General features: G+C 45.3%; 1 protein-coding gene across 4 annotated transcripts in view; it reads left to right on the top strand.

Annotated features, from left to right (window-relative positions):
- Window positions 1-20153, top strand: part of LOC141264758 (uncharacterized) — a 41632-nt gene extending 21479 nt beyond the window's left edge. For 2 of the 4 annotated variants that reach the window (XM_073677044.1, XM_073677041.1), the window contains exons 32-42: window positions 616-699; window positions 795-947; window positions 1231-1362; window positions 1781-1828; window positions 2403-2549; window positions 3235-3411; window positions 4100-4219; window positions 4330-4464; window positions 4548-4829; window positions 4964-5094; window positions 19001-20153. In XM_073677044.1, the coding sequence (XP_073533145.1) occupies window positions 616-699; window positions 795-947; window positions 1231-1362; window positions 1781-1828; window positions 2403-2549; window positions 3235-3411; window positions 4100-4219; window positions 4330-4464; window positions 4548-4555 (1004 nt within the window). In that variant the 3' untranslated portion in view covers window positions 4556-4829; window positions 4964-5094; window positions 19001-20153. Of the gene's footprint in view, window positions 1-615; window positions 700-794; window positions 948-1230; window positions 1363-1780; window positions 1829-2402; window positions 2550-3234; window positions 3412-4099; window positions 4220-4329; window positions 4465-4547; window positions 4830-4923; window positions 5095-19000 lie in introns of all 4 variants that reach the window. The other 2 variants (XM_073677042.1, XM_073677043.1) reach the window with 2 other exon arrangements.
- Window positions 20154-23622: the final 3469 nt, after the last annotated feature.

Genomic DNA, 23622 nt, shown 5'->3' with positions numbered 1-23622 from the left:
TCAGCCTGGTCTGGTCCCCTGCCCTATCTATCTAGGCCCGGCCTGGCCTTCCCGCTCTGCCCATCTTGGCCCGGTCTGGCCTCCCTGCTCTGCTCTATCTGTCTCAGCCCGGTCTGGTTCCCAGTCCTATCTATCTAGGCCTGGTCTGGCCTCCCCGCTCTGTCTCAGCCTGGTCCGGTCCCCAGCCCTATCTATTTAGGCCTGCTCTGGCCTCCCTGCTCTGCCCGTTCTGGTCCCCTGCCCTATCTATCTAGGCCTGGTCTGACCTCCCCGCTCCGGTCTGACCCCCCCCCCCCGCCACACACACACACACACACACACACACACACACACACACACACACACACACACCTTATCTATCTAGGCCTGGTCTGGCCAAGCCCCCCCCCCACACACACACACACACCTCTCCCCTGCCCTATCTAGCTAGGCCCGGTCTGGCCTTCCCACTCTGCCCATCTTGGCCCGGTCAAGCCTCCCTGCTCTATCTATCTAGGCCTGGTCTGGCCTCCCCGCCCAGTCTGGTCCCCCGCTCTGCCCGTCTCGGCCAGGCCTGGCCCTGTCCTATTCAGGGTGCGTGTGTACATCCTTCTCATGTGTTGTCTTTTACCACAGCTCCGTCGCCTCATCTCCAAGGCTCCTCTCCAGCACCGATCAGTCACTATCTGTGTGATTCTGGGAAGTGGCTCTCTGAACTGGGTAAGCTGCTGTAAAACCTTGGGTCTGTCTCCGGCGCTCACCACCCACCACTCCCTCAGATCTGACTTTTCCCGTATGTGTCGCTCCCTCTTTAGACTCCTCTTACTCGGCTCTCAGTGGTCTCCAGAAAGTAGTGAATGGCTTCTCGGAGATGAGCTGCGTCAGCCCCTTCTCTGCAGTCAGTACCCCGGTCAGTGACTGCACAGTGGAGGTTTCCATCCAGCGGAAGAGCGATGCCCCAGCACTGGGTAAGAGGACGGTCCTCCATGAGGGACCCGAGGCCTGCCCTAGGCTAGTGAGGCTAGCCTCACCTGCTCTAAAGCCAAGCACAGCCGCCACAGTGCCCTCTCCAAATTCTAGTGCCATTATGTTACTGCCTGTAATTAATGCAATATCTGTACTAATTAGTCGTGCCGAGTCCCCCAGGCCAGGAGCCGCTCCTTACTCTGGCTAGTAAAGGGGTCTGTAGCCACGTCTAGACTCTTGGGTCCAGCAGCACTGGTGACTAATGTTCCTTCTCTCCCCGCACAGATTTAGTGTCCTCCACTCTCACCGGTCAGAGGAATGTGATAAATGGGGCCCCCGACACCAACTACCTGAGCCCCCTCAGAGTAGCTAGTGTGTCCAGCGAGAGCGATGCCGGCCTGAGCGTAAAGAGCAGAGGTGAGCGCTTGTATTGTTTTGCATTATTATTTTCACTTCTGTTATAAATGGCACGAAGAACCCCAAACTTCTGCTGTGACCACGGGTAACCCCTCCGGAGATCCTCCAGTTATCATTGTGTGCCACGCCGATCAGATCGAATGCATTGTCGGGAGATGCAGCTTGGAGTGCCGGGTTTTTAAGGCAGCCGTACAATGCTAAAAGGCTAGCAATATTTCATAGCTGCCCAGAAAGCTGGATGGCCGCTCTCCCACCATTGCTGCGCAGTAATGTACAGTTATCCTGGGAGAGTTATAGCTGGTGCCAATGGCTGCGCCTCTTTTTCCTTGCGGCAGCCTTGTGAAGGTGGGCGGATGTGGCATTCATTTCTAGAAGACCGGGTTTGTAAATGAACCCATTATCCCTTTTCTATCCACAGATGAAACCTCACAAAAATGCTTGAGACCGGCCGCCATGACTGTACCCAGTAAGTCCCTTCCAAAATGTCTTTTTGGCACCCACAGGAATTTGACTACAGATCTCTCCTATGAATCAGCCATTTGTGCAAGGTAGCCAGTGTCACTGCGTCCTGCGTCTGAGCCACTGATGGAGGTCACCAAGCTTAGATGGGTTCCTTTATATCATCCGTACCATAGACTTAGTGGAGTAGCAGGGCACATGTGCAACCTGCCGCTCCCATCAAACCCTCCTGGCCATGGACTTGCCGCCCAGAGAATAGGAGACACCAGACCATAGTTCTCACTATCCCACGGCGATCCAATAGTTGTCAGCTTTAGTGCCCCGTTGATACAGACTCCTCTAAGTCGTCAGTTTGAGCGATGGCTTTCCGTTGCACATTGCTATTCCCCAGATCGGGGTGCCATGACTTTAGTACCAGCTTCTCTGCACCCACGTACCGATGCCACAGAAATTCCACGTGAGAGAGACCTTCGATCCAGGCTGTAATGGCCGCGTCCGGGGACTGGTAACTTGTGCATATTGTAGATTATTTGAGGAGCATTTTCTGTAATACATTTTCAATTTTTTTTTTTTTCCCTAAGGTCACAATGACTCCGAACATTCACATAGCTCATCCAGCACCCCGGCAGCAGCCGGCAACCAGTGCATCGACCTGACACAAGAGGAGGAGGCCTTGTGCAGCAAAAACAGGAGCGCAGCACCGGAGAGAAAGCCGAAAACCAGGGAAGGTAAAGCAACATCCGCTTTATGGCGGAGTTCACACGGACGGATACTCTGGCATTTTCTGTCCAGACTTGCAGGCGGGGAACATCCACGGCATATTGGCGATGTCTGCACCCGCAAAAGATAAAGGGACACTGGCTCCTGGTACAATGATCCCAGTATAAAGTGGAGACATAGGGCGACTGGAGGTGGGGGGGCGCTAACTTTCTGGGGTTTTGTTATTACAGCTATAACCCTGGTAAACGTCTGTAGAATTATGGTCTGTCAGCTGCTGGTAATGTAACGTGCAGCCTGAACGTCTTATCGATAACCGAACCTTGACTACATCTTCTATTCGGTGGACGGTCGTTACCAGCAGCACTCATGTCCTGCATCTTCTGCTATATTCGCTGGGTGTCTGCACCAGACTACTTGTGATGACGTCTCGTCTTATGTGACCGCTGCGGACAATCATATGGGAAGAGATGGCATCGGCGGGGTTGTCCAGAGACCGTGGACCAGACTAGCGTTACCATGGAGGGCGACTATAATGCTTTTATTTTACCCTTTGCGCTAGACAGAGCTGCCTTAAAAATTGTTCTCCCTGTTTTATTAGTTTACCATGTATCAGTCAGGGGTTCAGTTGTTGTAGCACAAAACCCTGAGAAGTATACGGCACTAATAGGGTAACACAAGCCGTCTGTCTCACAGCTCGACACTCAGAATTACCCAGTAACCGACGCGAAAATCCAGTAGGAATCAGAAGCAGACTTCCAGGAAGCAACCGGGCCTCTTGTAACCAGCTGATCGATCTGACTGTAGAGGATGAAACGCCAACTAAACCCAAAATGTCCAGCTCCGAGGCGACCCGAAAACCAAGTCATGCAGGTAGAAAGCAGCAAGATTTGTTTTTTTTTTTTAATAGGCTGCACTCTCGTCCGGGCTCCTTGCGGGCGGCAACTTTGTAATGTACCTTATCAGAGAAATCATCTTCTTTCTCCTGGACTGATATTTCATTCTCAATATTCTGAATTCACCCATATAATCTGTCTTGGGTGAATACAGATTTTACCATTACTTAGATATGAAATGACGGTTGGTGCTCATAAAGTTCTATGGATGGGAGGAGCTAGAAGCAGAAACAGGAACTCTCTAAATTCTCGGTGTCATGACTCCTTGATTTCTGCCACTGCAACTTGACTTTAAGGGGTATTCCATCTCAGACAAGCATTCAAAAGTTTGGGATTAGGGAAGCAGCCATAGTCCCGAGTGTTGCCGCTACATAGACAGATTTTCCCAAGAATGGCCACGATGGGAACCATCTTGTAACAGGAGAATAGACTAATTGTCATCACAGTTGGCAGTGATTGGCCAATGGCAGTCACGTCATTGAAGACGACACGTCAATGGATCCCTAAAGCGATGGGGGAGAATGTTTAAGGTGTTATGTTTTTATTTGGGTGGGAGGAGGGGGGGGGGGTTCATGATTGCTGGAACTCCCTCATTTTCTTTTTCTATGGACGTCCCCCCGTTCTGCCTGCAGCCCCTGATTGTGACCGTTAAGTTCCTCTTCCAGGTATGAGACTCCCCCCGCCTCTTGCTGAGAAGCACAGACACGCCGTTAAGTTATCGAAGGCTCCATGTGGCAAACTGGACCAACCGCTGGACCCAGGGGCATCGGGCTCCAACAGAGGGGGTAGTTATATCTGAGCTGCTGGGTCTGACTGTGACCATGGATGGAAATAACAGACGGGGCTAATGGCGGCATCTTCTTCTTCTTCTTCTTCTTCTTCTTCTTCTCTCCAGCGGTTCCTGCTGTCAATGAACATCTTAGCGGACTGGAGAAGCTCCTGAATGGCGTCCCAACGTTTCCCCCAGCGAGCAGACCCAGCGGGCAGGCCCTGGGCGGGAGCTGGTGGTTTAAGAGCACATCGTCTCCCGGTAGCGATCACTGATCATCTACATGTATCTGAGACTCTACAGCAGGATCAATAATAATGCAAATTTCCTTCTTCCTCCTCCAGAAACTTGAAGCCGCTTCCGTCATGATGATGGGCAGAAGTGACGGCAGCGGGAGTGAAGCGTCTTTGCAGCAGTGTTTTATTTACGGCTGACATTGCTCTGCAGCCACAGGGACACCTGCAAAAACTGTGAATCCGAGAAGGTTTTTACCACTACATGCAATAACCTGGGTATGGAGACTGCAGAGGGTCTTCCAGCAGCCGGGCTCAACTCGGGGCGGCCGGACCACAGCAGCTGCACGGATGGAGAGGAGAGCGCCGCCGGCACAACCCTCCAGTAAGCCAGTGAGTTAATGAATCTGTGTGCGGGATGACTGAGGACGATCAGATCATGTGATGGAAATGATGGCTGAATTGTGTCCTCCATTGTATTCTACAGAGCTGCACATCTTGAGTGAAATTATATCTTCTGTCCACAGAGGGGCGCTCTCTGCAACCAGGCATCCCATATCGGACTGGTCAGACGTTCCAGGACAGCAGTGAATGTTTCTTTGTGCAAGGGATGAAGCCTCCAGTAAAGCAGATGGGAACGGATGGTGTCCTGGCCCCAGTGAGTCCCTCGGGTCTTGGTCTAATGATCATTGCTGCTGATTTCTGTTATTCCTTATCTATCATGTCTGCAAGGTCCGGAGAATAGTCCTGAAAACTATACGGGCTTACATGATGTAGGGCTTGTCTAGGATTAAAAGAAAAGTGTGGCTGATTACCAAATAACAGCGCCACACCTGTCTACAGGTTTTGAGCGGTATTGCAGCCCTGCTCAATTGAATTTTGAATTCTAGAAAAAACCCTTAATAGGGCACCCGGTCATAATTTATTTATTTATTTTTTTTTTTTTAAATCTAAATATATTAGAAATTCTGTGCTAATTTACAAATAATGGGCTCGAATCATCAAAGCTTTCATGCCAGAAATCTGGCGTAAAGGCTTTGAAAAGTCACAAAAGTTAGGCGCACTTTAGAGTTGCACCTACATTTTGCAACTTTTGTCATTTTCACACCAGTTTCTCCCAGCTCCGCAATGCTCGTCTCATTCACGACTAGCTGCGACGTTCCCTATGCCAGAAATCTGGCACGACAGTAAGATGTCTGATATGGCACACGCCACTCCGAGGCTCCAGATTCATGGAGCACTTTCCTTCGCACAGGGACAACGACCGTTCATTGATTTTTACATTGATCCGATAGTTCTCGAAGAAAAAAAAACTTGAGATTCTCCAGTTAGTAGACTCAGCAGTGTAGCTGTGAATCCACCACTGGAGAGAGATACAACAACTTATTACAAAGCTGTAGCATATAGAACTTTAAAAACTGTAAATCCAGCAATGGGGGGGAGATAAAACACTTACTAAAGGCAGCATGAAGCACATTATAAAGCAGTACTGAGCAATGTGAAAAAAATAACTAGAAAGCTGTTGCATGGAGGGCATTATACAGCAATATAGCTGTGAGTCCAGCAACGGATGAGCTAAAACATTTACTAGAAGCAGCAGTGAAGCCATTATACAGCAGTATTGAGCAATGTAGCTTTTGAACCCACCACTGTGGTGAGAAAAAAAACACTTACTAGAAAGCTGCAGCATGGAGGACATCACACACGTGGTCAAAATTGTTGTTACCCCTCGTTTAATGAAAGAAAAACCCACAATGGTCACAGAAATAACTTGAATCTGACAAAAGTAATAATAAATTAAAAATCTATTAACCACTTCGCGCCAGAGCCTGTTTTTGCCTTCGTGACCGGGCCAATTTTTTCAATTCTGACCACTGCAAGTTTATGAAGTAATTATCCTGGAACGCTTCAACGTATTCCCCTGATTCTGAGATTGTTTTTTCGTGACATATTGTACTTCATGATAGTGAATTTCTTCGATATCACTTGCGTTTATTTGTGAAAAAATCGGAAATTTGGCGAAAATGTTGAAAATTTTGCAATTTTCAAACTTTGAATTTTCATGCCCTTAAATCAGAGCGATATGTCACACAAAATAGTTAATAAATAACATTTCCCACATGTCTACTTTACATCAGCACAATTTTGGAACCCAAATTTTTTTTTGTTAGGGAGCTATAAGGGTTAAAAGTTGACCAGCGATTTCTCATTTTTCCAACAAAATTTACAAAACCATTTTTTTAGGGACCACATCACATTTGAAGTCACTTTGAGGGGTCTTTATGACTGAAAATACCCAAAAGTGACACCATTCTAAAAACTGCACCCCTCAAGGTGCTCAAAACCACATTCAAGAACTTTATTAACCCTTCAGGTGCTTCACAGGAATTTTTGGAATGTGGAAGAAAAAAATGAACATTTAACTTTTTTCACAAAAATGTTACTTTAGACCCAATTTTTTTATTTTCACAGGGGTAACATGAAAAAATGGACCCCAAATTTTTTTTGTGCAATTTCTCTTGAGCGTGCTGATACCCCATATGTGAGGGAAAACCACTGTTGGCGCACGGCAGGGTTCGGAAGGGAAGGAGCGCCATTAGACTTTTTGAATGTAAAATTTGTCTGAATAATTAGCAGACGCCATGTTGCATTTGGAGAGCTCCTGATGTGCCTAAACAGTGGAAACCCCCCACAAGTGACACCATTTTGGAAACTATACCCCTTAGGGAACTTATCTAGATGTGTGGTGAGCACCCTGAACCCCCAAGTGCTTCACAGAAGTTTATAATATTGAGCCGTAAAAATAAAATTTTCACATTTTTCCCTCAAAAAATGTTTTTCATTCCCTAATTTTGCATTATCATAAGGGTAACAGGATAAATTGCACCATGAAATTTGTTGTGCAATTTCTCCTGAACATGCTGATACCCCATATGTGGAGGCAAATTACTGTTTGGGCACATGGCAGGGTTCGGAAGGGAAGGAGCGCCATTTGACTTTTTGAATGTAAAATTTGTTTGAATAATTAGCAGACGCCATGTCACATTTGGGGAGCCCCTAATGTGCCTAAACAGTGGAAACCCCCCACAAGTGCCACCATTTTGGAAACTATACCCCTTAGGGAACTTATCTAGATGTGTGGTGAGCACCTTGCACCCCCAGCTGCTTCACAGAAGTTTATAATATTGAGCCGTAAAAATCAAATTTTCACATTTTTCCCATAAAAAATGTTTTTCATTCCCTAATTTTGCATTATCATAAGGGTAACAGGATAAATTGCACCATGAAATTTGTTGTACAATTTCTCCTGAGTACGCCGATACCCCATATGTGGGGGAAAACCACTGCTTTGGTGTACGGCAGGGTTCGGAAGAGAAAGGAGCGCTATGTTGGCTGGGATAGGCAGCAGACACCATGTCACATTTGAAGAGTCGCTGACATGCCAAAACAGCAGAAACCCCCACAAGTGACCCCATTTTGTAAACTACACCTCTCAAGGAATTCATCTAGGGAAGTAGTGAGCATTTTTTAATTTTTAAATTTATACCATTGGGCAGTGAAAAAAGCATAATTATATTTTTACCACAAAAAAATGTTTTACCCTCAGATTTTACATTTTCACACAGGGCAATGGGTAAAAATGGTGCCGAAATGTGTCACACAATTTCTACTAAAAGTGTCAATACCCCATATGTGGCTGTATCGTACCGCTCAGCCATACGGCGAGATCTGGGGGGGACGGAGCGCTATTTGACAATTGGAGAACAAATTATTGTAGAATAGGCATTTGGATTTGGGAGCACAAAATTTTCTGAATTTCTTTTGGGGGGCAAGGGCCATTTTGCTTTTCCAGAGCCTTTCTGCTACCAGTAACTTGGAAGTCCCTTATATTTTTAACAGATGACGGACCTGAGTGGGGACTAGCTTTTTTTGAGGACTGAGTTGAAGCTTTTATTGGGAACATTTTACGTAACATTTATCCGGCGCTCTAGGCTGAGCACTTACATCGGGGTTTCCATCTAAATTTCCAAGTGATGTAATTCAGATGAAACCCCTGCGGGATCCATTCACTGTAATGAGGCAGCAGAGTTACTCTGGACTCCGTATGGCCTCTGTTCAGTGTTGTCCTTTTTTTCAGAAGTGCACAAAACTGTAGCCAACCGCACTTTTATGCACGCCTAAAACAAATGACACCGTGGGATCCCAGGCTAGACGGCGTCCACAGTGCCTATATCTGCCTCATTACAGGGAATCTTCCGTCATCGGTTCCGGCTGATTCACATATTTCAGAGATTTACACGGAAACTCTGGTGTAAGTGCTCAGCGCAGAGCGCAGGATAAATGTGAGCAGAGCCTTACTGGGATCTTTGGGAGACATAATAAACAAATCAGTAGCAGGTGAATAATATTTGTTTTATTTATTTTTTATGCCGTTCCTAGTGTGATATAACTGATTAGATTACTTTATTCTTCGGGTCGGTGCGATTACAGAGATACCAGATTTATATCGGGTTTTTATGATTGACAGCTGTCACACACTAAAATACGCTTTTTTTGCAAAATCTAGTTTTTGCATCACCATATTTTGAGAGCTATAATTTTTCCATATTTCGGCCGATAGTCATGTGATGGCTTGTTTTTTGCGGGACGAGTTGAAATTTTTATTGGAACCATTTTTGGGCACGTGACATTTTTTGATCGCTTTCTATTCCGTTTTTTGGGAGGTAAAGTTAACAAAAACAAACACTTCAGGAATTGTTTTTTGAGTTTTTTTTTATGCCGTTCTGCGTGTGGTAAAAGTGATCAGGCAGCGTTATTCTTCGGGTCAGTACGTTTACAGCGATACTACACTTACTGTATTTTTTTCATGTTTTGGCGCTTTTACACAATAAAACAATTTTATAGAAAAAAAATATTTTTTTTGCATTGCTTTATTCTGAGCGCTATAACTTTTTTTATTTTTTGGCTAATGGAGCTGTATGGCGGCTTTTTTTTGCGGAACAAGATGACGTTTTCAGTGGTACCATTTTTATTTCTATTCTGCTTTTTAATCGCATTTTTTTCCACTTTTTGTTTGGCGATATGATGAAAAAGCATATTTTTTTGCTCCGTTTTTTATTACGGTGTGCACAGAAGGAGTTAATTAGTGTGACAGTTTTATAGCTCGGGTTGTTTCGGACGCGGCGATACCAAATATGTGTACTTTTTTTGGTTTTGTAATAATTTACGGATTTATTGGTTTAATATTTTATTTATTTATTTTTATTTATTTTGTGATTTTTTTTTTTAATAGTTTAAAAACTTTTTTTTTACTTTTTTTTACATTTTTACTTAGTCCCTGTATGGGACATTAACTTTTATTTTTCTGATCACTGATCTCATGTAATGTAATACACATATATTACATTATATGAGATCTTCACTGACTGTTTCAGTCAGAGTCTCCTGTCTGACTTCAGCTACATACAGGCTGAAGTCAGACAGGAAGGACACCATATATGGCAGAGCTGGAGGCGGTCATGTGACCTCCAGCTGCCATAGCAACCCCAGGTCCTCAAACGAAACGGAGGTCTTCGGAGGTAAGTAAGACGACCCCCTCTCTTCCTGCTGTCTCCTATATGCCGTGATCACTATAGATCACAGCATATAGAAGACAGCAAAGGGTTAACATCACTGGGACCTGATCTAATCAGGTCCCGATGATGTACCCTGTCAGAGCTAACGCTCTGCACCGGAATCGCAGTGCTTGCAGGACCCTGGGGGTCCTGAGCACTGCGAGACCACCCACCGTTTTTAAACGTCGGCACTGCACAGAGCCCGGCAAGCGCCGACGTTTATCTACAGTGGGCGGTCGGGAACCGGTTAAAATGAACAAATGAAAGTCAGACATTGCTTTTCTGCTTCCACAGAATTTAAAAAAAAATTAACCTCATGAAATCAGCCTGGACAGAAATGATGGGACCCCTGAAAATAATGTGACAAAAGGGACATGTTAAATCAAGTTGTGCCCACTAATTATCATCACAGGTGTCTACAATCTTGTAATCAGTCAGTGGCCTGTATATAGAGCTACAGATACTCACTGTGCTGTATATAGGGCTACAGATACTCACTGTGCTGTATATAGAGCTACAGATACTCACTATGCTGTATATAGGGCTACAGATACTCACTGTGCCTGTATATAGAGCTACAGATACTCACTGTGCCTGTATATAGGGCTACAGATACTCACTGTGCTGTATATAGGACTACAGATACTCACTGTGCTGTATATAGAGCTACAGATACTCACTGTGCTGTATATAGCGCTACAGATACTCACTGTGCTGTATATAGAGCTACAGATACTGACTGTGCTGTATATAGGGCTACAGATACTCACTGTGCTGTATATAGGGCTACAGATACTCACTGTGCCTGTATATAGGGCTACAGATACTGACTGTGCTGTATATAGAGCTACAGATACTGACTGTGCTGTATATAGAGCTACAGATACTCACTGTGCTGTATATAGAGCTACAGATACTCACTGTGCCTGTATATAGAGCTACAGATACTCACTGTGCTGTATATAGAGCTACAGATACTCACTGTGCTGTATATAGAGCTACAGATACTCACTGTGCTGTATATAGGGCTACAGATACTCACTGTGCTGTATATAGAGCTACAGATACTCACTGTTCTTGTATATAGAGCTACAGATACTCACTGTGCCTGTATATAGGGCTACAGATACTCACTGTGCTGTATATAGGGCTACAGATACTCACTGTGCTGTATATAGGGCTACAGATACTCACTGTGCCTGTATATAGATCTACAGATACTCACTGTGCCTGTATATAGAGCTACAGATACTCACTGTGCTGTATATAGGGCTACAGATACTCACTGTGCTGTATATAGGACTACAGATACTCACTGTGCCTGTATATAGGGCTACAGATACTCAATGTGCTGTATATAGAGCTACAGATACTCACTGTGCTGTATATAGAGCTACAGATACTCACTGTGCTGTATATAGAGCTACAGATACTCACTGTGCTGTATATAGAGCTACAGATACTGTGCTGTATATAGGGCTACAGATACTCACTGTGCCTGTATATAGGGCTACAGATACTCACTGTGCTGTATATAGAGCTACAGATACTCACTGTGCTGTATATAGGGCTACAGATACTCACTGTGCTGTATATAGGGCTACAGATACTCACTGTGCCTGTATATAGAGCTACAGATACTCACTGTGCCTGTATATAGAGCTACAGATACTCACTGTGCCTGTATATAGGACTACAGATACTCACTGTGCCTGTATGTAGGACTACAGATACTCACTGTGCTGTATATAGAGCTACAGATACTCACTGTGCCTGTATATAGAGCTACAGATACTCACTGTGCCTGTATATAGGGCTACAGATACTCACTGTGCCTGTATATAGGACTACAGATACTCACTGTGCTGTATATAGAGCTACAGATACTCACTGTGCTGTATATAGAGCTACAGATACTCACTGTGCCTGTATATAGGGCTACAGATACTCACTGTGCTGTATATAGGGCTACAGATACTCACTGTGCTGTATATAGGGCTACAGATACTCACTGTGCTGTATATAGGGCTACAGATACTCACTGTGCCTGTATATAGAGCTACAGATACTCACTGTGCTGTATATAGGGCTACAGATACTCACTGTGCTGCATATAGAGCTACAGATACTCACTGTGCTGTATATAGGGCTACAGATACTCACTGTGCTGTATATAGGGCTACAGATACTCACTGTGCCTGTATATAGAGCTACAGATACTCACTGTGCTGTATATAGGGCTACAGATACTCACTGTGCTGTATATAGGGCTACAGATACTCACTGTGCCTGTATATAGAGCTACAGATACTCACTGTGCCTGTATATAGGACTACAGATACTCACTGTGCTGTATATAGGGCTACAGATACTCACTGTGCCTGTATATAGAGCTACAGATACTCACTGTGCTGTATATAGGGCTACAGATACTCACTGTGCTGTATATAGGGCTACAGATACTCACTGTGCCTGTATATAGAGCTACAGATACTCACTGTGCCTGTATATAGAGCTACAGATACTCACTGTGCCTGTATATAGAGCTACAGATACTCACTGTGCTGTATATAGGACTACAGATACTCACTGTGCTGTATATAGGACTACAGATACTCACTGTGCTGTATATAGAGCTACAGATACTCACTGTGCTGTATATAGGGCTACAGATACTCACTGTGCTGTATATAGGGCTACAGATACTCACTGTGCCTGTATATAGAGCTACAGATACTCACTGTGCTGTATATAGGACTACAGATACTCACTGTGCTGTATATAGGGCTACAGATACTCACTGTGCTGTATATAGAGCTACAGATACTCACTGTGCCTGTATATAGGGCTACAGATACTCACTGTGCCTGTATATAGGGCTACAGATACTCACTGTGCTGTATATAGGGCTACAGATACTCACTGTGCCTGTATATAGGGCTACAGATACTCACTGTGCTGTATATAGGGCTACAGATACTCACTGTGCTGTATATAGGGCTACAGATACTCACTGTGCTGTATATAGGGCTACAGATACTCACTGTGCTGTATATAGGGCTACAGATACTCACTGTGCTGTATATAGGGCTACAGATACTCACTGTGCTGTATATAGGGCTACAGATACTCACTGTGCTGTATATAGGGCTACAGATACTCACTGTGCTGTATATAGGGCTACAGATACTCACTGTGCTGTATATAGGGCTACAGATACTCACTGTGCTGTATATAGGGCTACAGATACTCACTGTGCTGTATATAGGGCTACAGATACTCACTGTGCTGTATATAGGGCTACAGATACTCACTGTGCCTGTATATAGAGCTACAGATACTCACTGTGCCTGTATATAGAGCTACAGATACTCACTGTGCCTGTATATAGGGCTACAGATACTCACTGTGCCTGTATATAGGACTACAGATACTCACTGTGCTGTATATAGAGCTACAGATACTCACTGTGCTGTATATAGAGCTACAGATACTCACTGTGCCTGTATATAGGGCTACAGATACTCACTGTGCTGTATATAGGGCTACAGATACTCACTGTGCTGTATATAGGGCTACAGATACTCACTGTGCCTGTATATAGGGCTACAGATACTCACTGTGCTGTATATAGGGCTACAGATACTCACTGTGCTGTATATAGGGCTACAGATACTCACTGTGCTGTATATAGGGCTACAGATACTCACTGTGCTGTATATAGGGCTACAGATACTCACTGTGCTGTATATAGGGCTACAGATACTCACTGTGCTGTATATAGGACTACAGATACTCACTGTGCTGTATATAGGACTACAGATACTCACTGTGCTGTATATAGGACTACAGATACTCACTGTGCTGTATATAGGACTACAGATACTCACTGTGCTGTATATAGGACTACAGATACTCACTGTGCTGTATATAGGGCTACAGATACTCACTGTGCTGTATATAGGGCTACAGATACTCACTGTGCTGTATATAGGGCTACAGATACTCGCTGTGCTGTATATAGGGCTACAGATACTCGCTGTGCTGTATATAGGGCTACAGATACTCGCTGTGCTGTATATAGGGCTACAGATACTCGCTGTGCTGTATATAGGGCTACAGATACTCGCTGTGCTGTATATAGGGCTACAGATACTCGCTGTGCTGTATATAGGGCTACAGATACTCGCTGTGCTGTATATAGGGCTACAGATACTCGCTGTGCTGTATATAGGGCTACAGATACTCACTGTGCTGTATATAGGGCTACAGATACTCACTGTGCTGTATATAGGGCTACAGATACTCACTGTGCTGTATATAGGGCTACAGATACTCACTGTGCTGTATATAGGGCTACAGATACTCACTGTGCTGTATATAGGGCTACAGATACTCACTGTGCTGTATATAGGGCTACAGATACTCACTGTGCTGTATATAGGGCTACAGATACTCACTGTGCTGTATATAGGGCTACAGATACTCACTGTGCTGTATATAGGGCTACAGATACTCACTGTGCTGTATATAGGGCTACAGATACTCACTGTGCTGTATATAGGGCTACAGATACTCACTGTGCTGTATATAGGGCTACAGATACTCACTGTGCTGTATATAGGGCTACAGATACTCACTGTGCTGTATATAGGGCTACAGATACTCACTGTGCTGTATATAGGGCTACAGATACTCACTGTGCTGTATATAGGGCTACAGATACTCACTGTGCTGTATATAGGGCTACAGATACTCACTGTGCTGTATATAGGGCTACAGATACTCACTGTGCTGTATATAGGGCTACAGATACTCACTGTGCTGTATATAGGGCTACAGATAATAACTGTGCTGTATATAGGGCTACAGATACTCACTGTGCTGTATATAGGGCTACAGATACTCACTGTGCTGTATATAGGGCTACAGATACTCACTGTGCTGTATATAGGGCTACAGATACTCACTGTGCTGTATATAGGGCTACAGATACTCACTGTGCTGTATATAGGGCTACAGATACTGTGCCTGTATATAGAGCTACAGATACTCACTGTGCTGTATATAGGGCTACAGATACTCACTGTGCTGTATATAGGGCTACAGATACTCACTGTGCTGTATATAGAGCTACAGATACTCACTGTGCTGTATATAGAGCTACAGATACTCACTGTGCTGTATATAGAGCTACAGATACTCACTGTGCTGTATATAGGACTACAGATACTCACTGTGCTGTATATAGGACTACAGATACTCACTGTGCTGTATATAGAGCTACAGATACTCACTGTGCCTGTATATAGGGCTACAGATACTCACTGTGCTGTATATAGGGCTACAGATACTCACTGTGCTGTATATAGAGCTACAGATACTCACTGTGCTGTATATAGAGCTACAGATACTCACTGTGCTGTATATAGGACTACAGATACTCACTGTGCTGTATATAGGACTACAGATACTCACTGTGCTGTATATAGGACTACAGATACTCACTGTGCCTGTATATAGGACTACAGATACTCACTGTGCCTGTATATAGGGCTACAGATACTCACTGTGCTGTATATAGGGCTACAGATACTCACTGTGCTGTATATAGGGCTACAGATACTCACTGTGCTGTATATAGGGCTACAGATACTCACTGTGCTGTATATAGGACTACAGATACTCACTGTGCTGTATATAGAGCTACAGATACTCACTGTGCTGTATATAGAGCTACAGATACTCACTGTGCCTGTATATAGAGCTACAGATACTCACTGTGCTGTATATAGAGCTACAGATACTCACTGTGCTGTATATAGAGCTACAGATACTCACTGTGCCTGTATATAGGGCTACAGATACTCACTGTGCTGTATATAGGGCTACAGATACTCACTGTGCCTGTATATAGGGCTACAGATACTCACTGTGCTGTATATAGGGCTACAGATACTCACTGTGCTGTATATAGAGCTACAGATACTCACTGTGCCTGTATATAGGGCTACAGATACTCACTGTGCTGTATATAGGGCTACAGATACTCACTGTGCCTGTATATAGGGCTACAGATACTCACTGTGCCTGTATATAGGACTACAGATACTCACTGTGCTGTATATAGGACTACAGATACTCACTGTGCTGTATATAGGACTACAGATACTCACTGTGCTGTATATAGAGCTACAGATACTCACTGTGCCTGTATATAGGGCTACAGATACTCACTGTGCTGTATATAGGGCTACAGATACTCACTGTGCTGTATATAGGACTACAGATACTCACTGTGCTGTATATAGGACTACAGATACTCACTGTGCCTGTATATAGGGCTACAGATACTCACTGTGCTGTATATAGGGCTACAGATACTCACTGTGCTGTATATAGGGCTACAGATACTCACTGTGCTGTATATAGGACTACAGATACTCACTGTGCTGTATATAGAGCTACAGATACTCACTGTGCTGTATATAGAGCTACAGATACTCACTGTGCCTGTATATAGGGCTACAGATACTCACTGTGCTGTATATAGGGCTACAGATACTCACTGTGCCTGTATATAGGGCTACAGATACTCACTGTGCCTGTATATAGAGCTACAGATACTCACTGTGCTGTATATAGGGCTACAGATACTCACTGTGCTGTATATAGAGCTACAGATACTCACTGTGCCTGTATATAGGGCTACAGATACTCACTGTGCCTGTATATAGGGCTACAGATACTCACTGTGCCTGTATATAGGGCTACAGATACTCACTGTGCTGTATATAGAGCTACAGATACTCACTGTGCCTGTATATAGGGCTACAGATACTCACTGTGCCTGTATATAGGGCTACAGATACTCACTGTGCCTGTATATAGGGCTACAGATACTCACTGTGCCTGTATATAGGGCTACAGATACTCACTGTGCTGTATATAGAGCTACAGATACTCACTGTGCCTGTATATAGGGCTACAGATACTCACTGTGCTGTATATAGAGCTACAGATACTCACTGTGCCTGTATATAGGACTACAGATACTCACTGTGCTGTATATAGAGCTACAGATACTCACTGTGCCTGTATATAGGGCTACAGATACTCACTGTGCCTGTATATAGGGCTACAGATACTCACTGTGCTGTATATAGGGCTACAGATACTCACTGTGCCTGTATATAGGGCTACAGATACTCACTGTGCTGTTTAGTGACATGGTGTGTACCACACTCAACATGCACCAGAGGAAGCAAAGGAAAGAGTTGTCTCAGGAGATTAGAAAGAAAATTATAGACAAGAATGTTAAAGGTAAAGGTTATAAGACCATCTCCAAGCAGCTTGATGTTCCTGTGACTACAGTTGCACATGTTATTCAGAAATTTAAGATCCATGGGACTGTAGCCAACCTCCCTGGACGTGGCCGCAGGAGGAACATTGATGGCAAATCAAAGAGACGCATAATACGAATGGTAACAAAAGAGCCCAGGAAAACTTCTAAAGAGATTAAAGGTGAACTTCAAGCTCAAGGAACATCAGTGTCAGATAGCACCATCCGTCGTTGTTTGATCCAAAGTGGACTTTATGGGAGACGACCAAGGAGAACACCATTGTTGAAAAAAAAATCATAAGAAAGCCAGACTGAAATTTGCTAAACTACTTGTTGACAAGCCACAAAGCTTCTGGGAGAATGTCCTATAGACAGATGAGCCAAAAATGGAAGTTTTTGGCAAGGCACATCAGCTCTATGTTCACAGATGGAAAAATGAAGCATATCAAGAAAAGAACACTGTCCCTACTGTGAAACATGGTGGAGGCTCTGTTATGTTCTGGGGCTGCTTTGCTGCGTCTGGCACAGGGTGTCTTGAATCTGTGCAGGGTACAATGAAATCTCAAGACTATCAAGGGATTCTAGAGAGAAATGTGCTGCCCAGTGTCAGAAAGCTTGGTCTCAGTCGCAGGTCATGGATCTTGTAACAGGATAATGACCCAAAACACACAGCTAAAATCACCCAAGAATGGCGAAGAGGAAAACATTGGACTATTCTGAAGTGGCTTCTATGAGCCCTGACCTCAATCCTATTGAGCATCTTTGGAAAGAGCTGAAACATGCCGTCTGGAGAAGGCAACCTGCAAACACGAGACAACTGGAGCAGTTTACTCATGAGGAGCGGCCAAAATACCTGTCGAGAGGCGCAGAAGTCTCATTGACCGTTACAGGAATCGTCGGATTGCAGTGATCGCCTCAAAAGGTTCAACAAAATATTAAGTTAAGAAGAAGAAGAACCATCATTTCTCTCCAGGCCGATTTCATGCGTTTAATTTTTTTTTTTTTTAATTCTGTGGAAGCAGAAAAGCAATGTCTGACTTTCATTTGTTCATTTTCATAGATTTTTAATTTATTATTACTTTTGTCAGTTTCAAGTTATTTCTGTGACCATTGTGGGTTTTTCTTTCATTAAACGAGGGGTACCAACAATTTTGACCACGTGTGTGTGTGTGTGTGTGTGTGTGTGTGTGTGTGTGTGTGTGTGTGTGTATATAGTGCAGCTGTAAATCCAGCATTGTAGAGGATGGAACACTTACTAGAAAATATCTGCAGCATGGAGTATATTATACAGCATCACTGAGCCAGTGTAGTAGTGATCTAGTGCTCGAATGAGGAAAGAATAAATGCTAGAAAGCAGCAGCATGGAGGCTATGGTACAGTAGTGCCGAGCAGTGTAGCTGTGAATCCCACTCTGGGGTGAGGTGAAACGCTTACTAGAAAGCTGCAGTTTAGCTATGATCCAGCTCTTGGTGGGGGTGAGGGGGGATAAAACATTTACTAGAAACTGCAGCTCACTCTTTGTGTTTTTCCTGCCTCTCTAATCACTCACCCAGCTAATTAGTATAAATTAACAATTTATCATTATCCTTCCTTAACTTTCTCCGCAGGTGCAACTGATCTCTGCAGCCGCCATCTTCATCCTCGGCCGCTTCCATGTGTGATGAAGGACTGTACAGCGTCGGGGGCTTGAAATGGTCTCTAAGCTCCCCATTCATTGCTCCCATTGGGGGGGAGAGCTGTGCTGTGACTGCACGGGGGGGGGGGCGAGCAGACTGCACAGTAGCCGCTGACTCCTCGCCGTGTCATTGGGGAGAGCTGTGCTGTGACTGCACGGGGGGGCGAGCAGACTGCACAGTAGCCGCAGACTCCTCGTCGTGTCATTGGGGAGAGCTGTGCTGTGACTGCACGGGGGGGGCGAGCAGACTGCACAGTAGCCGCAGACTCCTCGCCGTGTCATTGAGGAGAGCTGTGCAGTGACTGCACGGGGGGGGGGCGAGCAGACTGCACAGTAGCCGCAGACTCCTCGCCGTGTCATTGGGGAGAGCTGTGCAGTGACTGCACGGGGGGGGGGGGGCGAGCAGACTGCACAGTAGCCGCAGACTCCTCGCCGTGTCATTGGGGAGAGCTGTGCTGTGACTGCACGGGGGGGCGAGCAGACTGCACAGTAGCCGCACCCTCCTCGCCGTGTCATTGGGGAGAGCTGTGCTGTGACTGCACGGGGGGGCGAGCAGACTGCACAGTAGCCGCACCCTCCTCGCCGTGTCATTGGGGAGAGCTGTGCTGTGACTGCACGGGGGGGCGAGCAGACTGCACAGTAGCCGCAGACTCCTCGCCGTGTCATTGGGGAGAGCTGTGCTGTGACTGCACGGGGGGGCGAGCAGACTGCACAGTAGCCGCAGCCTCCTCGCCGTGTCTGGATATGTTCTCAGCTGCTCAGTGTCCATGTAAATGCTGTATATTAGTAATATTGGCGTGACAATCTGCACCGCACCCCATTAGGACACAGGGTCGATTCTGCCTCAATCTGTTGTTTCTATTTACATTCTGACAATTGTTGTTGTTTTTTTTTATATGTTTTATTTTATGTGAATTTGTGTTATTACAGAATATGCGCTGCCCCTTAATTTTATTTTATTTTTTTCATTTAAAATCGCACCAAACCAAGATGAGGGATTTGTTCTCCCCTCCACGCTTTACTGACAGGGTCATTATAGAAAGTGCAATCAAGCTGCAAATTGTATATCGGAAATAAACACATCCTACCTCAAAGCTCCGGTGCTCTCGGCTTTTTTCAGTTTGTTTCCAGTTTTACGCAGTCTGTTGCTTTCTGTTGTCAGACACTTCCAGTTTAAGGAAAGGTGAACTGTGGGATACAGGAATACAATCTGCTGCTCTCTACACTGGGATAAGGGGCAGGAAGCGTGGAGACCCCAAAACCACTGCTTTATATCGCCTCTCCCAGTGCTGAGAACAGTCTATGTACAGTGGAGGAAATAAGTATTCGATCCCTTGCTGTTTTGTAAGTTTGCCCACTGACAGGTTAGGTAGGTTAATTTTAACACTGAGAGATAAAATATCCCCCCCCCCAAAAAATCAAGAAAGTCACATTGTATAAATTAGATAAATTTATTTGCATTTTGCAGTGAGAAATAAGTATTTGATCCCCTACAGACCAGTTAGACGCTCCTAATCAATTCGTTACTTGCAGTATAGGCAGCTGTCTTACATAGTCACCTGTATAAAAGACTCCTGTCCACAGACTCAATCAGATTCTGACCTCTACAACATGGGCAAGACCAAAGAGCTTTCTAAAGACGTCAGGGACAAGATCATACACCTGCACAAAGCTGGAATGGGCTACAAAACCATAAGTAAGAAGCTGGGTGAGAAGGAGACAACTGTTGGTGCAATAGTAAGAAAAATTATAGACCTCTCCTTTCTTTGTAGGTTGGAAAAATTGCAAAATCGGCGGAGCATCAAATACTTATTTTCCCCACTGTATGAGACTTGATATCAGCCTCTTATGACGCTCCAGCACTGATCTAACCACCAGGCAATACATCATATGTGACTGATATCAACCCCTCTTATAACGCTCCAGTACTATCATTAGCTGAGGGATACATTATGGCTATTTATGGCTGCACTTATCTACGTTCCCCTTAAAGGGATTGTCCACTACTTTCAAATTGATGCCCGATCCATTGGCAGTCCATCTGTAGTGGCCACAGCGGGGTACTACACATCCGCCTCCCATTCAATTGAATAGGCAGATGTGCAGTAACAAGCACCGGCCACTACAACTTGACAGGTAAGCACTTCCTGCCGCCGGCACCAATAACAGCTGATCGGCGGGGGTGCCACGTGCAGGACCCCGGCCGATCATACATTGATGCCCTATCCTATGTATAGGGCATCAATGTGAAAGTAGTGGACAACCCCTTTAATATAATGATTTTTTTCCCTTCACCCATGACAGCACACCTGAGAAAGAGGATCCGCCCTTCGAGGACAGGAAACCATCTGAAATAAAAGGGCGGCACCTCTCCCCCGCTTCAGTTGATTTCCTGTCCTTGATGGGAATCCTCATGAAGTAATCAGGCGGCTGTCATGCTGAAGAAACTTACTAGGGCGCTGGAAGAGCAGGCTCTTGTCCGTGGCGCCGGCCTTCAGGTGCTGGTAGCGCCGTCTGCAGGTTCTCCAGGGACCTGTTGCACGCGCGGGCGGTGCTGAGGTCCTGGGCTTCCGTACACCGCCACCCTTCCCCTGCCGCCCATGTGACCGGAAGTGACCTCTGACGTTGTGGTGTGGGGCACGCTGGGTAGGGCGCGCCTCGGTGACGTTGGGGGGCAGCGCCGGGAAAAAGATGGCGGCACCCTGTATAATGCCGACTGGCATGGCAAAAGACTGGCGGCGTCAGCGGCTGCGGAAATGGCGGGGAGGGGGCAAAATCACCGGAAGGAGACCGCAGGGACCTGGAGATGGCTGACCCCGCCCATCTCCCTATATAAAGGAGCACCTGGGGTCAGAACGCTGCTCAATGTCTTGACATAATGTCTGACATAGCTGCTGCTGCTCCGTCGCCACAGTCGCTACCACCTTCATCACCACCTCAGTCTGCTCGCCGGTCTAGAGGGTCCAGCGGAAGGCCCAGCAGTCGTCCCAGTCAGAAGGGTAAAGCTTCTCAGGACTCCACGGTCTCCAGGAGGGATGCGTCGCGTATCCTGAAAGTCTTCAATTCTTTTATCCGCAGTGGCGGGGTGAGTGATCTTCGTGAATATCACTAGATATATTTGCTAATGGGACTCCTATTGTGTGTTTAAATAATCAGGAGGAACCCAGGAAAGTTACCGACAAGAAGCGGAACAGGGAATGTGCCATATGCAAATGCCGACTAGCGATAGACTGGCAGAAGGAGCTCTGCTCGGACTGCATTCAGAAAACTATTTGAGGGTACCCCGGATTTTGCAGCCAGCCTCAGGTCTGTCATCAGATCGGAGGTAGAGGGTTCCCTTAAAACAATTTTGAGGAAAAGAAGAAAAATCATATCTGATCCTTCTGACTCTTGACTCCTATGTTATTGGATGGACAGTGTCGTAGTGGGGCCTCCTCCTCATCCTCTTCAGGCAGTGATAGAGGGGGGAGACCATGCTTCCCTATAGAAGACACAGATAGATTGGTAAAGGCTGTCAGAACCACTATGGGGTTAAAGGAAGATAAATCCGTTAAGTTCATAGAAGACATCATGTTTGCAGGGTTGGAAGAAAAGAAAAAAACGCACCTTTCCGGTGAACGCTAAGGTCAAGGCACTTATTAATAGAGAATGGAGGAAGCCTGAGAAAGTAGGAGCCTTGCCTTCATCCTCAAAGAGAAAATATCCCTTTGACCTAAAGGACTCTGAAAACTGAGACAAGGTGCCAAAAATTGACGCTGCAGTGTCTAGATCATCAAAAAGATCACTCCCTCTTGAAGACTCAGGGGCAACTTAGAGACCCCTTAGACAAGAAGGCGGATACCTTCTTAAAGCATACTTGGGAGTCAGCAGCAGGAGGTCTAAAACCAGCCATTGCAGTAACATGTACCGCTTGTCCCCTAATGATATGGTTACAGCAGTTGGAAGATCAGCTGAACGATAAAAAGACCTCAAGGGAAAAAATTCTAGCCAACCTCCCCCTGTTACATGGTGCAGCTGCCTTCCCAGCAGATACCTCTGCCGACTCAGTAAAACCGGCAGCTAGGTCGGCTGGATTATCAAACGTGGCTACACGAGCTCTGTGGCTCAAGGGATGTCCTGGGGACTTACAATCAAAGTCTAGATTGTGTTCTATCCCCTGTGACGGCCAATTTCTCTTTGACAAAAAATTGGACAAAGTCCTTGAGAAAGCGAGCGACAAAAAAGGTAGGTTCCCTGGGTTTTCGTCAGACGCCAGGAAGACCTATTTTCGGAGGGGGAAATTTAGTAGAGGTCGCCCCGCGGGAGAAAAAAAGTGGGATTTCAAGAACAAGAAAGACTCCGGATATACAGTACAGACCAAAAGTTTGGACACACCTTCTCATTTAAAGATTTTTCTGTATTTTCATGACTGAAAATTGTACATTCACACTGAAGGCATCAAAACTATGAATTACCACATGTGGAATTATATACTTAACAAAAAAGTGTGAAACAACTGCAAATATGTCTTATATGCTAGGTTCTTCAAAGTAGCCACCTTCCGCTTCGATGACT

The sequence above is a fragment of the Phyllobates terribilis genome, unplaced genomic scaffold, assembly GCF_046119375.1.
Source record: "Phyllobates terribilis strain yellow unplaced genomic scaffold, ASM4611937v1 Scaffold_4__5_contigs__length_816908805, whole genome shotgun sequence".
NCBI lineage: Eukaryota > Metazoa > Chordata > Amphibia > Anura > Dendrobatidae > Phyllobates > Phyllobates terribilis.
Note: the sequence above shows the minus strand (reverse complement) of the source record. Positions and strands in the feature narration are given on the sequence as shown.